The sequence below is a fragment of the Heliconius melpomene genome, chromosome 20, assembly GCF_056956725.1.
Source record: "Heliconius melpomene rosina isolate 202511_hmr_F chromosome 20, ASM5695672v1, whole genome shotgun sequence".
In the NCBI taxonomy this organism is placed as follows: Eukaryota; Metazoa; Arthropoda; class Insecta; order Lepidoptera; family Nymphalidae; genus Heliconius; species Heliconius melpomene.
The window spans coordinates 12,507,253-12,530,938 of record NC_140408.1 but is presented as its reverse complement, the minus strand read 5'-3'; the positions used below and the strand labels follow the sequence as shown (position 1 = coordinate 12,530,938).

The following is a 23,686-nucleotide window of genomic DNA, read 5'->3' as shown; positions in this document are numbered from 1 at the left end:
ATAATTCGGGGCATGTCGTGTTGAGGAGCGGAGTTCAACGCTGCGCCTTGTCTTGTTACCAGAATGAGGAAACGAAAATATTTGTTACCCCCGAGTGGAAATCGAATCCACGACCATTTCGCCACGATGACACGAATAACGGAATTCTATAGCAATGATACTATTGTCCTTTATAACCAAACCGATGTAGCGGGCCGTTGACAAAACAAACTACAATCGTTACCGACCTCAGTCACAAGATCCTGTATTATGTCCGGATCGTCTTGACCTCGACTTTTCATGACTTGCCCACTCTTTACAAACGCACGGCGGGCTGATATAGATTGTAAGATTAACGTGAAGTCATCTTTTCCTGCAAAAAATAGGGCTTCCGAAAAGGTAGGCTTTTTGGGTTGGCAAAAAGGTAGGCATTTGAGTTTCGCCGCTCAACGCTGTGCCTTATCTGTGCCCGTTTACTATCACAGGCTGTCCAATTGCGCTACGACGATGCCTTATATAGATATTTTACAATTACTAGCTGTTACAAAATGGTTTTTTAGCTTCACTTTTTCCAAAAAGCCTACCTTTTTGGAAGCCCTATTTTTGCAGGAAAAGATGATTTCACGTTAATCTTACAATCTATATCAGCTCGCCGTGCGTTTGTAAAACAGCGTTGAGTTTCGCCGCACAACGCTTGAGTGTCTTATGGCCTACCCTTTTATATACGAGATTTAACGTATGGAGGCGTGTCGTGGCGCAGGGGGAGAGGCATGTGACTAAACGTGACGGGTCCTGGGTTCGATCCCCACTAAATGTCTTTCTGTCTACCCTGCTAATAGAGGTATATGAAACTGCGAGGAAGTTAAATAACATAATCTCTATATATAATAAAACGGAAAAATATTTTGTCTATACATTTATTATTTTTGACTGAAATGGATCGAGGGACATTTAAAAAGAATAATAGAAAGCAAATATATATTTTTTTAGTTTCTTGTCTGTCTGTCTGAATATATGGTCACGCTGTGTAATCTCTGAAAGTACTGAACCGATTTACTTGTGTAAAAAATGTAAAACTTTCACCAATTTCTTTGTTTTAACCCAGCTTAACATGTAAAGTTTGTTTGTATTGTTTGTTGTATTATTCATTGACATCAACACATTTGACTGTCAGTCAATTCTTTCAAGTGGAAGCGGGCGAAGCCGTGGGGGACGGCTAGTATAAGTATTTATTTAAACTTCACGGTGTACCCCACATAGCAGGGTAGCCAATGGAAATCTAATGTTAGGACTTTACCCACTTAAATAATTAATTCCTCTAAGTGAGAATCGAACCTATAATCGTATCTTTCACAGTCAGTGTGTTCTATATTATTATAACAATTGTGTTTGTGTATTACCATCCGTTATCATTATTACACAACTTAGCCTTAGCGTTTCGCGTTAATTAAAGAGGGGCAGTGAAAGGGATTGTGTTGCAGTCAGATATATTAACACGGTGTTTATGGAAATGCCCAGTTCCCACTAACTAAGGCCCTCTCATTACCAAAATGGCCTAACTAGATTTAATTAATTTTTCTATAATTTTAGCTTATATATTTATATTGTATTTTGTATAATTTTTTGTTTAGAATCATGTGAAATTTCAATATTTTTTTTATAATTTATGATAGAAATATAATTTTATTATTTATATTTGTAATAAGTTTTTTGTTGTAGGTTATACCAGTTTCGCATTTTGCTGCATGAACTGTTGAAATATGTTTTGCTTAATTATCAGTCGATGTTTCAGTTAAATAGTTAGAGATATTCGCTTTAATAATTATTAATTTGGTTTGGATTTCTATTTGGTAATGAGTTATTTAATTTGTTTCAATCTTCCTTCTTTTTAGTTTCACGTTGAATCTTGCACATAGAAGGGTAGGCACAGGGTACTTAGTGTTAATACACTCCGCTCCCCACACACTGCCTAATTATCGAGAAATTGTGTATTAAATCGTGGAATTCCACTTCACGCTTTGTCCTGTTGCAAGAGCGAGGAAATAGAAATAGGTCACTCTCCGGAGTTAGAATCTAACCCTAAACCGTCGTCATTTAAAGTCATACGCTGTACCGCTGCACTACAATGAATTCTCTCTTGTATATAACGTATGTATATGTGTGTGTAGTATAAGATTTTCCTGCATAGCAGGATTGACAGAGGAAATGTAGTGTTAAGCCACTCTGTTTCCCAATTTCCGGCCGAATACAATAATTTAAATACATTAATTACCACAAGTAGGAATCAAACCATTGAACTATCAGATGCTGTATCTTACAATCAAATGCTGTATTCCGCATGTAGCAGAGAAGGCAGAGAGAGCCTGATATAAAAATACTCCACTCTCCACTTTCCGTCTAATTCTGGTGACATTGCGTGTTGAGTGGCGGAACTATACTTCGCGCTTTTGCTACGGCACCAGAGCGAAGAAGTGAAAATATTAAATATTTAATTTCTTCGAGTGGGAATCGAACTCACACCCTGTCGCGCTTACAGTCACACGCTTGCGCGACGACTTGCCTACTTTATTGCTTTCCATTGTTTAGTTTCTATTTTAATAGACAACGTGAATAACTCTTAAGTTTTGTGTAAAAAGATACAAGAAAATAAAATAATTAGTGAATAAACGGAATATACATTCATTATTCTATGTGGAATTTTATTTTAGTGAAACTATGTAAAATCTATAATCTTATTGTCCACTCTTCATAAATTCGTTCATATTTTTTTTTCGCATATTGCATATATAACAGAGAGAACACTATAATATGTACCTACATTGTGTTTACATTGCGTACCTAATAAGGGAAACCTACGCCGCACGTTACTTAATACATGCAGGATACATTAATGTATTTTTACTTGTAATGAACCTTATCATTTACTTTATATTAACATAAATACTGCGGTTCTCCAGCTGATTAGTTTTAAACTTAAAACGAAATTTTAAAATAATGCCCAAATCTGTTATAGTGATGTGTGTAGAAGTTTATAACTACGATCCGCCATATGCTGTGCACGGCGGGTGGAGCTGAGTAAACATATATTGCGCAAAATTTTGCGAAATTTTCCGTTTTGTCCGCAAGCGCTGGGTTAGGTTAGTCAAGTTCAATCTTTGCGCGTGAATTTCAAAGTCACGGTTTCGTAGGTACTCGCCTGCGAATGTTAGAAAACTGCAGTTTCCATATTTTTGATAAATGTCTTTGTTATAAATAAACTTTAGAAACTAACATTGTTGGTATGGTATCATAAAATAAATTATTAATAATATAAATAATATTAATTGTGGTCTTTAGCTAAATCATCGCATTTCGAAAGGCAACTGCGACAAGTAAACTTGTAGCACTGTCGATACGCAGCCGTATATATAAGATTTACTGCTTGCCCGACACTCCATTATGCGTATTAGCTGTTACATGATTTATTATTTTTAGTTAGGGACTAAATGTCGTAGTCTTGGCGAGTGACTGCGATGGTTGTGGGTTCGATACCTAATATAGTCATAACTATAGACCAGCGAGAATGATTGTTTTTTTTTTTGAGTTGCATCAAGCTTGAAAATGAGAAAGTTTTTCATAGAGAAATGAGGTAGTTAAGAATAAATCAAATTTAATATAAAAAAATGTCAAAGCGGTAAGAGTCACATCTTATTTTTATAGTTAGCTAATCTCGTAAAAGTCCATATTGAATGTCTACGTATCCTTTGATTTTATTTATATGTGAAAAAAAGATTAAATTAAGTAATTACATTTAACAATTTTAATTAAAGCTTTATATTTTTAATTCTTATAGTTTAGCTGGCTTCTAAGAGTTCCGTACTGGTACTACTGGTACGTACTGTTTTTGATAATCGATTTTTATATATGAACAAAAAATAAACATGCAGAGCCCTGTCGTGGTGCAGGGGCACAAACATGTGACTGTAAACGCGACATATTGTTGGTTCGATTCTTGCCTAAAATGCGTGAGGCTGAAGTTGATTTTTATAGTTATACGTATAATTCAAAATACAAGTTAATTTAAAGTACAAGAGCATAATGTAGGAGCTTTTCGCTATTATGTTAGTTGTCGATATACGTAAGATTTAATGCCTAACCGACATTCCATTACGCGTATAAACGGCCGCAAGATAATATATTGATTTTCATTTAATTTATATTTGTAACAATATTCATATATCACTGACGCTGCAGCTTAGTGAGAAAGTATTTGACTGTACACTATTATTTGGTGTTTGTGGGATTTTTCTCTTATCGGGGATTTTTTTATATAAGAAAAAGCGTGGCGTTAGGTTCCGCCACTTTTTTGAATAAGGGTGTAAAGCTAAAAGAAGGTTCTATTCGTAAAACCCAACCGCGATACGCGATCTTTATATGATAACCTCGTCATAATTATAATATTTCTCGAAGTGACAAGCATTTGAATATTTTTTTATATTTCAATTTTGAAGTTGTAACCTAAAAAAAATAATAAAGCAATTATATTCTAGCGGTGGATATGTATGCAATGTCCAATTTAACACAATAACTGTAGCATATCTATATATAGGGTAGGATCTTGTAGGTAGTGCCTTGTATAGGAAAAGACCATCGACACAAATCAACGCAGTTCTAGATTTAGGGCTGGTTAGTTTACGCTGTACTAATCTAGCTAATGTTCACCGCGTACCTCTCAAACTGTTCCTATAAATTGTTCTAAAGTAAATTGTAGGCTAGGTACATCACTAGTGATTTTCACTTGCAGATTGTATTTTGGATTATTTTAAAATGTTTGGTTGTTTGTATTTTTGTTTTTTGGTTTGTTATTGTTATTTTCAATTTTAAATTAAAGCGATGAGGCCATATGTGCCTCAGTGGCAGAAAGTGTGAATGTAAACCGACTGATTGTGGGTTCGATCCCCACTCGAGGAAATGAAATATTTATTTAAAATTTATATTTATATTTCTTCGCTCTGGTATCGAGGAAAAGGGCGGCGTTGAGTTCTGCCACTCAACATGCAATACCTCTGTCTTAAGACTAGGTTCCCTTTGTCTACCCTGCTGTGTGCGCGGTAGATAGTGGTATCACATTACTGAACAACGTTATAACATTTCAAACACGAAATGATCGAAATTTGGGCGGCGCGTGGGGGACGGAACTTTTTACACTAGGTTCCCCCTGCCAAGTCTGTTATGCGGGAAAAGGCGTAAAGATGGTAAATCATATCAGTTCTTTAGTGGCGGAGAGTGGTACTGAACATTTGGCCTATATTATATTATGTATTAATTAGAATTTCATAAAAAATATAAGGTATTTCAAAATTGTTTTAAATTAAGAAAGGAAAACTTTTTCTGTTTGCGCTCCGTTGTCTCTGGCTATCGCAGGAATGAAGTGTAAATTTAAAAAATAAATTAATAATTATAAAACTTCTAAACGCATTCAATATTTTTTTGATATATTTCGGTAAAAATATGTATATATATATATATATATATATATAGATTTGTATTTTTTTTGTAATATATATAAACTAATACATAAACTTTCTGTATCCGATTATGAAATAAGATTTGTATGACACATTTAAATTCTTACCACACAGAAATCGAATCTATACCACGTATTTCTAATAACCCATTGCACAAATACCCAATAATCCCAATTAGGGTTCAATTAAAATATCTGTAGTAACCGATTCAAATCTTCCCATAGCCATATAAATATGCATATCTGTGCCCAGATCATTAGTCGCAACTATCACGACAGTTTTCGTATGCAAATTTTGGAATCCGGCCAAATCACGAATTGTCATCAAAGTCGCATTCCATGTAACGTGGTCTAGCCCAATTTAGTTGGTCTTGTTGCTGATTGTCTGACAAGTAACTATACCCGTAACATGCTTCTTGTATAAATCCCGTACATCTAGATATGGAGGTAATTATTATCTTTCCCTTTGTTTTTCTTATATAATAGTTTAATGTAAATTATTTTAGGCACTGTCGTTAGTGCCATGGAATAGCGACATAACGCGTCACTTAGGGCACTTTTTTTTCATTTCCTCGCTCTGGTAACACGAGAAATAGATTTATTATAAGAACGAGTATAACGTTTTAACATTTTTTTTAGTTTCTTTTAAATAAATAGATAAACATTTTCTTTTAAATAAATTGCATTAGATAGTTTTTTTTTTTCTTAAAAAATATATACCTACAAAAAATTTTTTTTATGTTTAATAATTAAATTAATTTAGGCAAAATTAACCTAGTGTTATGTTATTATTAATTATTCCCTTTCCTTTTCCCAATTTTCAAGACATCGCGTGTTTACCTTTATAATGCCTACGTACTTATCACAATGCTTGGTTTCTTTACCAGAACGAAGAAAAAAATAAATTTCCCGAGTCTCGAACCCACAATCGCCGGTTTTACGGTCAGACGCAGTGCTAATGCACCACGACGACCTCAAATTGTTTTATAAGTGAATAATAATTATATTAATTGTAAATGCCCTTCACGAAAATAAAAAAAATCGTACAATTATTGTATCAGTTTAATAAGTTTCTTTTTAAATGAACATCATTACGTTTTTATTATTGTATATGGATATTTAATAGTCGATTATTGTGTTAATTTAAAATTGTATACGTATATATAAATAATTTGAGTGTCCATCTGTTGCGTAGTATTTTTTAATGCTTATGATTTTCTTTCTTTTGAAGAAAGATTCGTACTTGTAAACAGACAAACGAAACTTTAAATTAGCAAATTCCCGTTTTTCCTGTGTTCTCCCTCTCTCTCTCTACTTATCCTGGGATGTCAGAAAAGCGTGAATCTGAAATAAAAAAATCATGCAGTGCTACAGGTCCAATAAAATATGCTCGGAGCTATAAATTAGAGTCTGAGCACAACTCGAGTGGTTTACTTAATATTGATTTAAAAAAAACAGCTTTTTACTTCAAATCAAGCACCCGGGTGTGCTGCTTGTTATATTCATATATTTTTATATCTGCAAATTTTATACAACAAAAAATTTACCAAGAAGCTATAATAAATATCAGGGCCAATGGCGATCGTTGGAGTCCTCTCTATTTGCCTTTTCATTAATTTAAAGATATAAAATTCTTCCGTTACTGAGTGACTGATAGACAACGCACAGTCACAACGCACTCTACGCGACGTAGAACGCCGAAATTCGTCATGGGAGGTCCCAGGAGAGTCTAGGGGAGCGTTAACGGAGGATTTCCCGAAATGCCTACTGGAACAGGAAAAAATAAGATTTTATATGTATTGTAGTCCACGGAGAAGACGTTGCGGGCTACAAATAGTTGTATTATATTATAGTTTGACGGAGTAGAAAAAGGGAATATACAAAAGAACCTGGTCAGAGGCTATTTAGACCTGTCCACTGAGGATTCCATATAATTTCAAGATTGTTACTCAATGGAAACGTAGCTTATAAAAGTTTACTAACTTAAGTTTGCAGGCTTATGCTCTAATTATGTAAGAAAATGGGGGTTACGGGTTCTTTTCCCATTAGGAAAAACTAATTTTAATCATTTCTGATATGATCGCGTTCGCACTCAATGTCTAAGTACCGGCCTAGCGTACAAAAAAGAACTATATTAGTATTTACTATACCTATCATACAATGTTGCAATTGCAATAATTACAAAAATATCAAGACACTTAATACGGCGTTCAATCAGCGTAAACGCTTCCGTTGAAAAAATTGTGTACGATACAGTGATTTATGTACACCTAAAGGTATGTGATTATATTTTTTTATGAGTGGGTTCCGCGTGAAAAAATTCTATTTATGGTATAGCATCGTTTATGGTGGAGCAGCTTTTTTTAAGTTATAATATCGATAAATTTATAATATATGTATTCTAGGATTTTTTTACTATGTTTTTGTTTTTTTTTTCATGTCGACGTGCTGTCAGCTAGTTTAATTTTCACATTATGGTGGACGACTGTGTTGTGGTGCAGCCTCATCACGTCTCTTTGCTCACTTTGCTATATACATAGTAAAGCTGAAAAAAATGTAAAGTGAGCAAAGTCCATATAGTTCCAAGAAATTGCCTGTTGGATAATAGAGATTGCCCCAAGTTGAAATTGAACCCACTACCAACGCGTATGCATCAGATATTTCATATATGTGATATGGGGGCCCCGAATACAATATTTTTTATAATTATTTTCAATATAGTGCCAGTTTAAGTAAATGTAGAAACTGGCGTGTTTCGCCTCCTATTCGCTTCGCTCGTCAACGGCTCCGCCACGCTCGCATAGTTCGCTGTAATGATGAAAATTAATTGCTTTATTGGATAAAAATATATTTTTTGTATTAATGCTACTTACTTAGCTTACCCTATATTTTTTATATAGTAGATAGATAATATTTTTTTCCAAAAATTTATAATCGGAACCCTAAAAGTATAACAATTGCAATTTCTAAATGAATATATTACGTTTAAAAAACTAACATAAATATGTATTTATTAGCAAACGATACCATACACGGTGATTTATTTAAACACTTATACACGGCTCATTGATTTTATCTACCAACTGGTGTAATAATAATTGATGAATTAATTTTTCACGCAATATTAGAAGTTTCAAATCCTATTTAGACTTACATTTTTTTCGTATCTCGTATTTAGCAGAATAGGCAGAGGATACCCAAAGTTAATTAGCAAAACTCAACACCGTTCTTCATCTGGTTCAGTTTCTCGCTGTGTCTCGCAAACGGCAGGGAAGAAATGGAAATATAAATGTAAATAAATATTTCACTTTCTCGAGTGGGGATTGAACCCACAACCGTCGCGTTACAGTCACACCCTTGTGCCGCTGCGCCATGACGGCTTCAAACGTAAACATTCAATCGATATAATTTGAGTTCATCAACAAAGTTCTCATATTATCTTTATTATATTACTAGCGGCCCGCTCGCGGTTTCACCCGCGTGAACTATGTTATTATTAATTTCTGTCTCCATGGCTACGTCCTAGTGACGTCTATACAAAATTTGAGACTCCTAGCATATGTAGTAACAAAGTTTCATACAAACTTTCAACCCCAAAAACTACCCCTTAGAAATCGAATATTGCAAATTCCCGTCTTAGCGAGCACCTACGTCCTATAAGTAACTCCTGTGCAAAATTTCAGGTTCCTAGCACATGTCGTTTCTGAGATTTCGTGATGAGTGAGTGACCTTTCGATTTTATAAATACAGGCATTTTGTCTTATCTTGGCATAGGCTTAGGTGTAATATAAAATATATGGCTATGTTTATATGTACCTACCTATAGCTTCATACTCACTGGGTCACACCACGCCCGTGAGGTTACCGTTGCGTGTTGGTAGTGTTGGTCATCTTGGTTTTCTTATCGATTTTATAAGATATATCGATATTTTTTAATAGTATTTTTTGTGTATTCTTCTACAAGAGGAATTTGTGATAGATATATCATTCGACTGGTTGTGAGTTCAATCCCCACTGGAGGAAATGAAATATTTATTTATATTTGTATTTTCATTTCTTCGTTCTGAAGTCGAGGCAAAGCGCTGCGTTGAGTACCGCCTCTCACTACGTTATATCTCCAGAATTTGGCGGAAAATGGTGAACGTCTGTTCCTCATTTCCCCCCATGTCTTAAACCTAGGTTCCCTCAGTCTACCCTGCTGTGTGCGGGATGCAGGACTTGGTACACTCTAACCCGTTTCAAAGATTTGTGCGGTGCGTGTGAAATAAATAGAGTATCCTAACGCAATAGCCTGAAGAGAGCTAGCGGCAGAAGAAAATATTTTTCTGCCTAAATTGATACATGCGGGATACAGTTTCATAATTTTCCCGGGATTTAATATTATTAATAATATCTAACCTGACTACACCGTACAACGGTTGGGCTACATGTAAACGAAGTTAGTGGCGCACTCGAGTGAGATGGCCGGTTGCTTTGAGAGGTCAGAGGTGAAAATTTCATTAGATTTTAACAAGTATACATATTTCTTGACGAATTATAAACAAGACTAGTTGTCACCCGCTACCTTGTTTACTTGACCATTTGAAGACGTGAAATGGAGAAATCCTTTCTTAATGCTCCCCTATAGGTATCCATTAATTTACCTACATGCCAAATTTTAACAGAGTTTCGTCTGTGACACAGTCACTTGGTGACAGAAGAGTTCCATGAAAAATTAAATGTGTTATGTCCTCCAGCTGGAATCAAACTCACAACCTGCTGCGTCTACAGTCACACAGTATGCCCCTCGTCACGACTGGGAAAATAATGGGAGGGCATGGAAATAGGGGAGGCCCTATTTTTATTTGTTATTATTTTCTAGTTTGATGTTTCTAGAATTTGATTCCATTGCTATAGTCAATGGTCAAGTAGCTAATCCGCTCAACCTACGCCACAGCGTCTGGTAAACAAGATTATACAATAACATTTAATAAATTCGCATTGATATTATTTACAACTAAATAATCGGTGACAGTAATTATTTGTAAGTTAGGTGTTATTTAAACTGCGGCTCAGGTAGAGATTGGGTGATGAGAGGGGCGATTAACGTTTTTAAATTTTGATTTTATTTTGTTTATGGCTTTTTAGTCTGTTTATTATTAATAGTAAAGTATGGCAGAAACAATCATGATTATATCGTCTTTTCATTCACACGTAATATTTTGAATCTAACATCTGAAAAGGAAAAGTGCTTGTAAGTAACTTTTATCATTAAAGAGAAATGCGTGATATTTATTCGCTTAAGCCAATGAATTATTTTCAATTCATGCCTCTAAAGTGCAAAATTGAGTTCCGTCATTCAATATCTAAAAAGGTGGGGTAAAAAGGTGTCTTAACTAGTTATATCTGCATGCCTTGCTATATGCAGATTACAGCGTAACGCTAAGAAGAAGAATCGCTACCGCTTATGCTCTATATCCTACCACTAAAACCAAGTCAGGATTAAGTTATAAATAAACAGCACTGAGACACTAACTAGATAGTTTATCATAACGCACTATAATAGCTATTGTAATACAACTTGTCCATCCAGTACAGTCCATTTAGAAAGGAATTTCCATAGCCCACGCCAAGGTATTGGCCCAAAATTCATTGTTATGTTCAATTCTTGTTCCAACACGTTGGCCTTTGGAATTGTTTTGGAACAGCAATGGTAGTAAGCAATAGACCAAATTGCTGACTCAAGATATTAGTAATATTCATGTTGTTTAACTGGTATTGATATGTATGTATGTATTGGATATTTATTGTAGATCAGTTTTGATCCAAATTATACAAGTGTATATCAAATTGTTCTATCTATATTTATAATATCTGCGGCTTAGCCACCGTGGTAAAAGGCAAATAAATAAACATTATGTATGACACGTGACACATTCTAAGTGCCCATATAACTCTGACAACAGATGCAGTGAGGTACATCTATGTACTTCCAATGTAAAAATAATTTTGAAATTCGATAAATCTAACTAAATATATTATAAACTTTATTCTATCACTAGATAGAAAGAAAAAAATAAATATATTTGTTAAAAAAAAATCTTTTTTATAGAATTTGTGTGTCAATAGAATCTCGATATAATAAAAGCTTGCTAATTTCCTTTAAAAGCTTCATGGAATACAAAAGCCAGTTTTATATCTATCTGTATAGCTTTACGGTGTAATGCGAATTTAGTACCTAGAGTGAACAGTGGGAACCTAGTGTTAAGATATTTTGTTCCCCACTTTCAGCTCAATTTTTGAGATATTAGATGTTGAGTGGCAGAACTCAACACCACTCAACACGCAATCAGGGTTGCGGGTGTATATGTACTATAGCAATAAAAACAACATAAATGACATATCACTCTTCACTCTCGTATTATATAGCGCAATTGTAACACTTATCACATAGTGTAAAGTAGTCCGGCAACACAACGGCTTCTCTTAAGGAAAGCTAAACAAATATTTGTGTATACATAAAAATATTTGTATATATATATATATATATATATGTATATGTTTATACAAATATTGGCCGCATATATAGAATAGACTTACGAGTTGTCACGACCGTAAATGTTTGCAAAGTAAACAGATCGATGCCACCAAGGTAAAATTTAAATAAGTCTTTCTTCTTAACCCACTGGAATGGGGAAACGAATATTAATTTTCTCGTCTTATTGACAAGACAAAACGCGGCGTTAAGTTTCGTCTCTCAACACGTAATGTCTGAAAATTAAGCGTTGCGTAAGGAGCGCAGTATCTTAACACACGGTTCCCTCTATCTACCCTTTTATAGAAGGTGAATAGCGAGCGAGAGAATAGCGTGAAGCATTTTAGCCTACATATAGCAAGATAACCAGATATAACCTCTAGTTAATACACTTCTTCGCTCGCTTTTCACTTTTAGTCCGCTTTAGAGACTACCTCATGAGTGATTGAGCTCAAAGCCGTGCTTTGTCTGACTAGAGCATAAATAAAATCAGCTTCACGCTGTATCTCGCACACAGCAAGATAGGCATAGGAAATCTAGTGCTATGACACTGCGTTCCCTATTTCCCGCCGAAGAAATAAAAATATAAATTTAAATAAATATTTAATTTCCTCGAGTGGGTATCGAACCCACAACCAGTTACGTTTACAGTTATGCCCCTGTGCCACGACCGACCTCAATCAACTATTTAAGTTCACTTACTACAGCAGAACATGAAAATAATTCAAATAAAATGTTAATAATAAAATCTACCCCCTAATCCTACCCTGCTGTCTGCGGGATATCATACGAGAGCGGGCGATAGAACACAAGTTATAATAGCTTGCAACTTCGATCCTAGATTATAAGGTCAAAGCCAAATAATTTTATTATCAAGATGTCACAATCTTCATTTTTTGAATGTGAAATAATTTACCACCTGAGATCTCATCATCATCATCATCATCCCAGAATTCTCCCGAGTAGAAATCGAACCTACAACAATCAAGGGACGCTGCATCACTTCCACTGCGTATATTCTATATAAGTACATAAAGGAACTTAAATATCTTATTATTATTTCTATAGCTTTTAGTATTTTGTGTTTTCGTTCCGTAATAGGAGTAGTAAATGTTTATAGTATAATAAAATTAAGTTGAATATGAAAGTATAGCAACTCCATTATACTATAGTGAATAGAGCAATGTCTTTGATTTTAATAATTTTCACGTTTAAGTGTGAGAGTTCTCTGCTTTCCATGTTTTGCCTATTTATTTTTTTAGCTACTGCCTAATTTGCGTGACATTTGTTATTAGCCGGAACTATACATTGGGCTTTGTCTTGTTATCAAAACGAGAAGAAATGAAAATAACTCATTCCTCTGAGTGGGAATCGAACCCATAACTGTCGCTTTTACAATTGGATGCTGGGCCACGACGGATGAAAGTAGAGGTACTTTCATAAGTGAAGGTAAATTCTAAAGTACACAAATTGCTTCTAGTAGGCTATATGGTGAGAAAGCTATAACATTTATAGCTTCATATATTATAGCTTACGATAAGTCGACATTCTGTTTAAAGATGGCTATCTTACTTGATTTCAAACGGATTTATTTGAATAGATCGATTGTTCAAATAATGTGCGGCGTTAAGTTCCGCCATCGGATACGTAATGTGTCTCTAAAGAAGAATGTCTCAACTCTGCTATAAAAACACCTTTTTTTCCGAATAGGAACTTACCTGCAACTGACCGGAACTTGGATAAATATATTTTTTATATTTAATAGTGGCTTTAGCAACCTATGCTTATTTTTTATGTGGTATGTGATTTTTGAATTGAAAAATGTTGTTTGTCCATTTTTAGAGAAATTTCCTTATATTCATTTGACCAACGGGGGCGGAGTCACGGGTTAGGACATAGTTTATTTTTCTATCTTCATATTGTATTCTGCACACAGCAAGGTAGACTGAGGACACCTAGTATTAAGTTACTCTGTTCCCCATTTTCGGCCGAATTAATACTTAATTTCCTCGAATGGAGATCGAACCTACAACCAATCGTGTTTCATTCACACACTTGTGCCTCGCGCCACGACTGGCTTCAACAAAAGTAGTTATATAGATATATACAGCGTTGCTACATAGAGATGCTTATCTCGGAAGCTTCGTTGCTCATAACTCGCGCATTATCGCTTACAGCCACTGTATCCGTTATCTATGGCATAGTATCGTTTTATCGAGCGTTGTAATGTATTGATGGATTTATGTGAATTTGAGTATAATGAGGCAACCATGGTGCAGTGGGAACAGCGTCTGTTCAGTGTAAACGCAATGGTTGTTGGTTCGATTTCCAATAATGGAATGATGTCTTTTCTCTGCTCTAGTGAGAGATGGTGCGGCGTTGAGTTCCACCCAACGGTGTTCATAAAATAGGCAGAAAGTGGAAAAATAGTGTCTTAACAATAGATTCGCTCCGCCTACCCTGCTAAATGCTAAAGATGAGTCAACTATAAAAAAAACATAATGTTAAAATATAGTAGGTAAATAATCTATATGCATATTCCTATATATTATGTTTGTTTTTTGTTGTTAATAAATGTCGAACCCGCACAGACGGAACTACTGGACTTGGAAAATAGAAATTAAGCCTTCTTTTTTAACCTTTTTTTAAATCTATGTAGGAGTGTAGGGTAGTACTGATAAAGGATTTCTCGACATTCCTACGAGAACGGAATAAAAATTCCATTTTTATATTTTAAATGCTTTTAATATGTTCTTCTATTTTCTTAGTTTTTCTTTTATTATAGTTAACAATTACTAATGATTACGTATTAAAATGATAACGATACTCGAACCAAAAGCAATTGCTAAATCACACTTACTATGCAGATCATAAATACATCTGAGATCTAAAGATGTGAGATACGGAGGCTGTAAAGTTATATACAGGTGACATCTCAGATGAATATCTTAAGGCTGGTAGTCCAGTTGTGTGCGGAGCTACATTACGTTACCATTAATAACTTGTACCTATTTCGATCTCCACTCAACACGCAATGCCTCCAGATTTCCGTGGAAAGTGGGCAACGGAGTATCTTAACTCTAGGTTCCCTCTGGCTACCCTGATGTGTGCAGGATACAGCGTGAAATAGATTTTTTCTATTAAATACTTGTTCCTTGTGCTCGGCCCCTGTGGTTACGATTTTTTTAACGGGATACTCTAGACTCTCCTCACTTTCCGTCCAATTTTGGAGAGTTTGAGCGTTAAGAGAGAAATCTTATCGGTTCGGAAAGAGAAAAGAGAAATGTATTTTCCCTTTTGCCTTACTAGGAATTTAAATTTTAAAGTAGGTAAACGTTACTATCTTTAACAAACGACTACATTCCATATTAAATGTTAACCTCAATAATATAAACCATATTACAAATTTTGTTAGCACCAGCCCCGGTCTTCCCTACTTTAAAAATATTAAGTACACTTGCCGCCTATTTTAGGTAGCAGAACTCAGCCCCTCACTGCTCTTTGGGAATTGAAAATATTTAGTATGACTTTCCTCAGTAAATATCGAAACGACGACCATGGCGTGCACTATAAAGAGTAAAAAAGTCATAGAAATTTCCTTATGACTTCCTTATATGGAAAATAGCATGCTGAAAAATTAATTTTTTAGCGCTTCATTCATCGAACCCAGGACCATCGCGTGCTCAGAAGGTTCTAAATAAGGTCACAATGACTTTAATAGATTTTTTAAATGAAATCCTTTACACGTGGACAAATTATAATTATTCCTTTAGAAGCATCATAGTGATTTAATAGTAATTATTGACAACACGCGAATATATATTTTTAGTTAGAAATATCTACTTTAAAATGATTAGGGCTCGTGCCTTGATAGTCACGAAATATTTAATAATTAAATTTCATGCAATAGGTATAGTTAGCATTGTATTGTTATATTGAAATTAGCTTCGCGTTGTATCTTCACTTTTAGTGGTATAAACTAGGGAAGCTAGTGTTAAGACACTCCGTTCATTTCTGTTCTTCACTTTCCCTCCGTATTGGATAGATTGTCATTTTGAGTGGGGCAACTCAACGCGTTTTGTCTGAGCCGGGAAATAAAAATAATTAATTAAATATATCCCCCCGAACCCTCAACAGCGCCACATACAATCAAATCACAAGTACAACTATATAAAACTATCTTAAACCTGCGGCTTTTCCCGCGAATTCAAATAATAATAACTAAGGGAGAACGTGTCATCTATTATACACAATAATACAAAATTCTCGTGAATTTCGATATTCGGTATCGTATTTTGATTATATTGAAGAGTAGACTATGTAAAATAAAAAGAATATTTTAATTCGAACGAGTAGTTCCTGAGATTAGCGCGTACCAACAAACAAACTCTTCAACTTTACAATGTTCCAAGCCAGCCAAAGCGGCTAATTAACCTCCCTATTAATTAAATCACGAATATATCAAATAATCGGTTTCATTACAACAACACGCGATAGCTAAATGTGGAATAGAATATACAAATATTTTAAATGATCCATGTTAGACACGCTAATATTTTACACGCCATTTTGTTTAATGAAACTATTAAATATGGCAGATAGTACTGCACAGTGGGGTCGTCGTGGCGCAGTGGTAAGTGACGTTTGTGGGTTCGACTCCCACTCGTACTAAGTAATTGTTTTTGTTTCCTCGCTCTGACAATAAAAGCACAGCACGAATTTGGGTACCTGGTGTTAAGGCACTCCGTCCACGTTAAGACTTCCGTTCCACTTGTTCCGTTGGAACTTAACGTCGTTCTTTGCCTCGTTACCAGAGCGAAGAAGTGAAAAATAAAAAAAATATTAAATATTAATTTTCCTCAAACGGGATTCGAACCCGTAACCTGTCGTGTCGTGACTATAAGGTCACACACTGGTACATCTGCGCCACGACTGGCCTCAAACATTAACTATGTTGAGTTCTGCTGAAGAAAAAATATTTGTGATGCCAACGTAGCCCAGACGCCATGCCACTGCGACAGCCTCCTACTGCATCTATATATTTACTTATACTTATTTATTTCTTCAGCAGGTTACAACCACCCAACATCATCGAAAGTGATCAAAATAGAGGAATCAACGTCATCACAGCTACATTTCAAGTAAGTTAATAGTACTAACGTTAATTGTATATCTGATAGTGTTAATATTTTGATTTAGAGACATTACGTGTTGAGTGACGGAACTTAATGCCGGTGGTTTGCCTTGGTGCCAGAACGAAGAAATGAAATTAATAATTAATTCCCTCGAGTGGGGGACTCAACCCACAACCGTCGCCTTACAGTATATGTAAATAATTAATTTAATTCCGTTGAATGTTACACGTGCTGTGTAATATTAACATTAATTAAAAATCAATAATACAATGTGCTTTAAAGCTTATTTAATATTATGTAGATATTTAATATATTTTTTTTATTTTAAATATTTCAGCCCGAGTCATGAGCTTCCAAGAATAAAGATAGGTCCCGACCTTCGAAGTGCTAGAAAAATAAAGAATATTGCCAGGTAGGTTTTCTAGTATTTTTAAAAATAATAATAGGAAAAACCATCACGACAGTTTGTGTGTTCGATCTCAACTCGAGGAAATATAAAATATTTAATATTTTCATTTCCTCGCTCTGGTAACGGCATAGCGCGGTGTTGAGTTCCGCCACTCAACACACAATGTCTCCAGAATTCCATGTCTCCAGAAAGTGGGGAACGAAAGCATCTTAATGGAAACGGAGTGTTTCAACACTAGGTTAGTGGGTGGGAGAGCTGATAAAAAAAAGAATTAAAAATGATGGAGTTCAGTCAATTTATTAATAGAAGTTCATTGCCATTTTTTAAAATACATAAATTTATTGTATCTACAGAACGAAACAACCAACTCTACAACAGTCTCCGCAAACGGCCATCGAAATGTCAAATCTTTTCCCGCCTCTGCCATTTACGATTCCCGCCCAAATTAAACCACCGCCGGAAATGCACCTTAAAAATTTCTTTCTCAATACAGCCTTACATAATGCCTTAACAGATTCTCTTACACAATTAGCTCAGAAAAAAATAACCATAGATAAAAAAGAAACAGTAAACGATAGTTTTGATACAGATAATAAAAAAGATAAAGTGACAGTGACAGATAATGAATATGTCAACGAAAGTCGAAGGAGACTCCATAAATGCGACGTCGCCGGATGTCACAAAGTTTATACGAAAAGTTCTCATTTGAAGGCACATAAACGTACTCATACTGGTATGTATAAATATATTTTTACCTTCAAAGTGCAGTATTTTGAAGATTGGGTGGTGATTTTGTCTTGTAACTAGTGCGAGAAATTCAAAACAATGCATTCCCTCGTGTAGGAATTGAACCTACTACCATCGCGCATTGTTCAGTACGACACCGCCGCTCTACGATCTCAATACCAGATTCCCTCTACATACCTTGCTGTAGGATACAGCGTGAAGCAAAAGAATCATCTAAATTCAATTTGTCTTTTGAAGTGATCAGTACTGTTTTTGCAATAACACAATAATATCTTCTACTGAAGCTACTGGTACAGTATACTACTGCGATAAATTGGTACAGGTCATAGAGTAGGTCATTTACAATTATTTTATATATCTGTCTACCATTTACCTAGTATATTGAAAACGGAGGACGGAAACTTGACACTAGATTCTCCCTGCCATGGTGAAAAAATGCGTAAAGCTGATTATATTATATAAAAGTTTTCTGTTTTTCAGGGGAAAAGCCTTACAGTTGTGGCTGGGCGGGTTGTGGATGGAGGTTCGCTAGATCAGATGAACTAACCCGACACACACGCAAACATACAGGCCACAGGCCCTTCGCATGCCCTCTTTGTAGGAGGGCCTTTGCCAGATCTGACCACCTCGGTCTGCATATGCGACGACATTAGGACAAAACTATTACTAAATTAATAAAAAATATAATTATTTGAACTCTATGTAATATAATATATGTAAAAATATTGAAATATGTTTCCCCCCTATCTGATGTACTAACTCGACATACACGTAAACACATAGGCTATAGTTTGCCTTTCCGAAGGAGGGCCTTTGCTCGATCTGACCACCTCGGTCTATACATACGACAACATTAAGATAATAATAACGAAAATTATTTTGAAAACGAAATATTATTTATCAGAAGTTATAACGATATTTTTTATTTATTTTATTCGAAATGTATCGAGGCCCCCAATATCCAGGGGGCCTTTTTAGTTTTGACTTAATAGGAGGTAATTATTGTTTTAAAAATCAAAGTTTAAATAATTCTTTTATACAAATGAAATGGAGAAGTAAGTATTAAGACAAGATTCAAAGTTTAGGTTCGATCCCGGCTATTACAATGGCACTTTCTATTATCTGTAGTGTTTTTTATTTAATTTATTTGCTGACTTTGTTCGATTTTTTAATTCGAAGATTATTAGAACCGTGTTCTAAAATATATTTTTCATGTTTCTTTGATAAACTAATATAGTGCCTTACTTCTAAATGTAAAAGACAAACGGACATGTACTTTTGAGAAGTGCCGGCAACTGACTAAAAGTCAGTTTATTTTGTTTATTTTACCACTAAATTTTTAAGACTTCATTACATTTTTTTTTTCATTTCGAAATATAAATGTTTAGTATTGCCAGTAAGTGACTAAAAGTCAATATATATATATATATTTATTTTAACCTAAAAAATATTTTTTTTTTATATTTTTTTATTTAGCAACATATAAAAAATCCAGCCGACATGATTATGGCTTTAAAAGAGCACTGAATATATTGTAAGTATTCACGATTATTATTAATAGTCAACAATTCTTCATAATATTATTTTTGTAAATAATATTATAAGAATCATTTTGTGACATTACCACACTTAATGGCCAGTATAGAGTATACATTTATTTTTAAATATAATTTTTAGATGTAGATATAGACTTAAAGTCGCAATTTAAGGTAAGTTGACAATTTAAACAAGATAAAGCAAGATGACGAATATTTTTTTTTATAATTTATGTTATATTTTTGATTATAATAGAAAAAAAAAATGCAAATACACATTATATATTATACATGTTAAATAATATATTGTAAGAATTGCTTAAATAATTGTGTTAGTAATAAATTATAAAAAATTGACGGTAGCGGAATTTTACACTTCTTCTTCAATTCTATCTTATTAATAGAATAACATTTTATTAATATTAAAAATATTTGATGATATAATTATGATTTTTCTCAGCAATAACCTTTATGTAGCCGAATTTTGCTATTGCTATTGCTATTTGCTTTGCTAAACACATAAATAACGTTGTAACCAGTATTAAGTAAAAATCAGAGCATGTGGCCAGCAAACAAGAGGCGCAGGTTCCAATCCCGTTTTGTTCAAATATTCAGACATTATATAATATGTTTCTATTCTTCGTGTGGACTTTAAAAGTGCTACAAATTATCTTTTTTTTAGCTTATAAATAGCTATCCAATTTTCATATTCTAATGAAATAATTTAATTGAACTGTCTCTATTCAACCAATTCTTATAAAATTATTATATACTTGTATTTCTATCGCTCTCTCTTTAAGACGGAGTTTTGTTTTATCTTGTTTAAATCTTTAAAAATAAGCTATGCTCAAAAAGTTCCACAAAAACAGGGCTATTGTGGCAATATTAGGTTTAAAATTAAAATTATATTTATACTATTAAAAATACTATTTTTATACTTAAATTTAATTTAAAAAATTGTGAAAAATAATTAAAAACTCCGGTAGTATACCGTAAATAAATTATTGGAAGTTACTATATTACAATTAAAGAATTTTATAATTACAGAGACAGATGTAGTATATAATATAAAGTATTTTTTATTTAAAAAAATGACAATAATTTAATTTTAGTTAGCAATATAAAAGGATGGAAACTTTGTGTTGGCATTAGAAATGGGTCAATTTATATATCCAATCTAAAACTGGGCCAGTATAAGTATTCAAATTCGAAAACATCCAAAATTTAGCACGAAATATCAAACAGAAATTCATAAAATAAATAATGCTGTCTGTTTTTTACATCAAGCATTGATTATTAGGAAAATGGCAAATAAAAAACGTCTTTATAAAATTTTATTTTGCATTACTATATTATTAATAATTAGATTAAGAATGTATAATAAAAAAGAAAACATTTTTTGTTTTTTTTTATTTATTATAAGTGTCCAAGGCCTAGTAAATGAGTTACTAAGTTAATATAATATTAAAAAATATAATTATTGTTATGTTTCTAAAGTTTATATATAAAGTACTTAAATAGTTGATATATTTGATATAGTTTATTTTTTTAAGTCACTTATTTTTTTTAATTTAAAACTTAGATTGAATTTAAAATAAATATATCGAAAAAAAAACTTAACTTGAGTTTTAAAATTTAAAAAAAGTATTATGTAGCTATTACTATTCAATCAAAGGCAATAATACACCGTGAAAGTAATCTGTTGTCATTATCATTCTCATCAAATATTTTTTTTTGTATTATTATTTTTTAAATCTCAATTCTAAGTTTACTTGTAAGTTTACGGTTGTATATTTAAGTTTAGCAAAGTAAAATTATCAAAGGGTTAAGAGGGGCCAGTATTTTTTATTATTGAAATTATTTAAACTATTATATTTTATTATTAAGAAATTGCAATAAAATTGAAAAGATGATCTCGAATTGGATATTCCTTTCGTTCTGTAACATTTGATCTCAAATATTTAAACGTTAAAAATAGCGTCTCTTTCTGTCCATTTTTTTTATCTATGTTATTAATTTGTTTTAAATTAATAATATCGTCGGTGAGAGTGTAAAATTGCTAACAGTCTCTCACTTTTACAATTATCTTAGACGATATGGGCTATTCCGTCTAATATGTAATCTCTCTAAATGGAATACAACAGCAGAGAACGGAGTGTCTTAACACTTGAATCATTATGTGTTTCCTGCTACATGTGAAAAATACGTGAACGAATTTATAATTATATTTTTTATTATATAATTTGTATTTTTATAAAATAGAAAAGCCTATATATTGCTCAAATACGCACTTTGCAATAAGTTTAGTTTATATTGTAGTTTTTAGATAATAATTTACTTTAGGTTTTAGAAAATACCAGCATTTTGCCGGCCAGTAAATAAAAAACTAGAATTTATATCTTTATTATTTTTTATATGATAATTATTTTTTTGTCATTGACGTATAGAAAACAATTTTTTTTTATAAAATTTCAGTTTCTCGATAATAAATTGTATCAATCGAGTCTTTCGTAAAACATTATTAAATATTTATTAGATATATTTTTGAAATTATCTTTTAACTTGTCTATGAATGACTCAAATTGCAAACTATTATGTATTCATTATCTGTTACCTAAACAGAGGTTATTTCTATATTATAAATATTTTAATTATAATATGATAACGTATACCAGCATTTTGCCGGCCAGTAAAAAAAATAGTTTAAGATTTAAATGTTATATATATATACAATTTATAAATAGTTATATTTTTATGCTGTAATTATATTTTATAGCGTTTTTTTATTTTGTATTTAGTAAGTATATGGTCAGTATGTTATGTTTCTATATATATATGTCATATATTTTATTCGTGTGAATATACACATTATTTTCAATTTTATTTTTAAAAAAATATTAATTATGATTATTATGCTACCATTAAATATAAGAAAATGATAAGAAAAAATTAAATTGCCAATATATTACTAATACTAACGTCACACTCTGTTGGTTGCTTAAAATAGCCCCCATTTTAAAAAATCTCTTATTTGGTTATAATATAGATGAATTTAGTTGTTTATATAAATCATTACTAATTAAAATACGATTTTATTGTAAATTACAAGTACTAAGCATATTGTTACTTTAAATATTTTTTTTTATAAATGGTGCTAATTTTAATGAAAAAGATCAAAATATATGGATTTAGTGTTTCTGTTATGTACATTTATTTGTTTGTATGTTTGTTTATAAGCTTGAATGTATTGATTCCTATTATATATGTATATTTTATTATAATAAATGATTATTATTTTTATTTATTATGATTTTTTTTTATCTCGAAAACACTACGCTCCTATATAGTAACATGGCTTAAAGAAACTTAAGTTAGCTTCACGGTGTACCTATCCCTAGCGGGTTGGTTAGAAAGAGATGTAGTAAAATGTTTATAATTAAATAATTGTAATAATAATAGGCAGAGGAAACATAATATTAAGACTGTACGTTCCCCATTTTCTGCCGAATTCTGGAGGCAATGCGTGTTGAGTGACGGAATTCAATATCTGGCTTTGCCCCCACACCAGAGCGAAGATCTCAAAATATAAATATAAAAAGAAGAAAATGTAAAAGTACGGTACAGCTTAGAAAAGGTTTTATGTTATTTTAAAGAGTTGGTTGACTTTAAAACTGACAGTAAAGAAGAAACTGTTATTTATACATATAACAAAACAAAATGTCAGTTGACTAAAACATAAATCTTTAGAAAAGCCAATAAAAATGTAAAAATATACCAATAAATAAAGAAAAATGGCGTGAGTATAAATATTTATGAAAAGGTTTATGTACATATTTAAATTAGTATAATTTGTTTTTCTTT

General features: G+C 32.8%; 1 protein-coding gene across 2 annotated transcripts in view; it reads left to right on the top strand.

Moving 5' to 3' along the window:
• Nucleotides 1-23,129, top strand: part of LOC146528061 (uncharacterized) — a 46,912-nt gene extending 23,783 nt beyond the window's left edge. Inside the window, exons 6-9 of one of the 2 annotated variants that reach the window (XM_085204818.1) lie at nucleotides 17,071-17,140; nucleotides 17,472-17,546; nucleotides 17,897-18,276; nucleotides 18,771-23,129. In XM_085204818.1, the coding sequence (XP_085060944.1) occupies nucleotides 17,071-17,140; nucleotides 17,472-17,546; nucleotides 17,897-18,276; nucleotides 18,771-18,943 (698 nt within the window). In that variant the 3' untranslated portion in view covers nucleotides 18,944-23,129. Of the gene's footprint in view, nucleotides 1-17,067; nucleotides 17,141-17,471; nucleotides 17,547-17,896; nucleotides 18,277-18,770 lie in introns of both variants that reach the window. The other variant, XM_085204817.1, reaches the window with a different exon arrangement.
• Nucleotides 23,130-23,686: the final 557 nt, after the last annotated feature.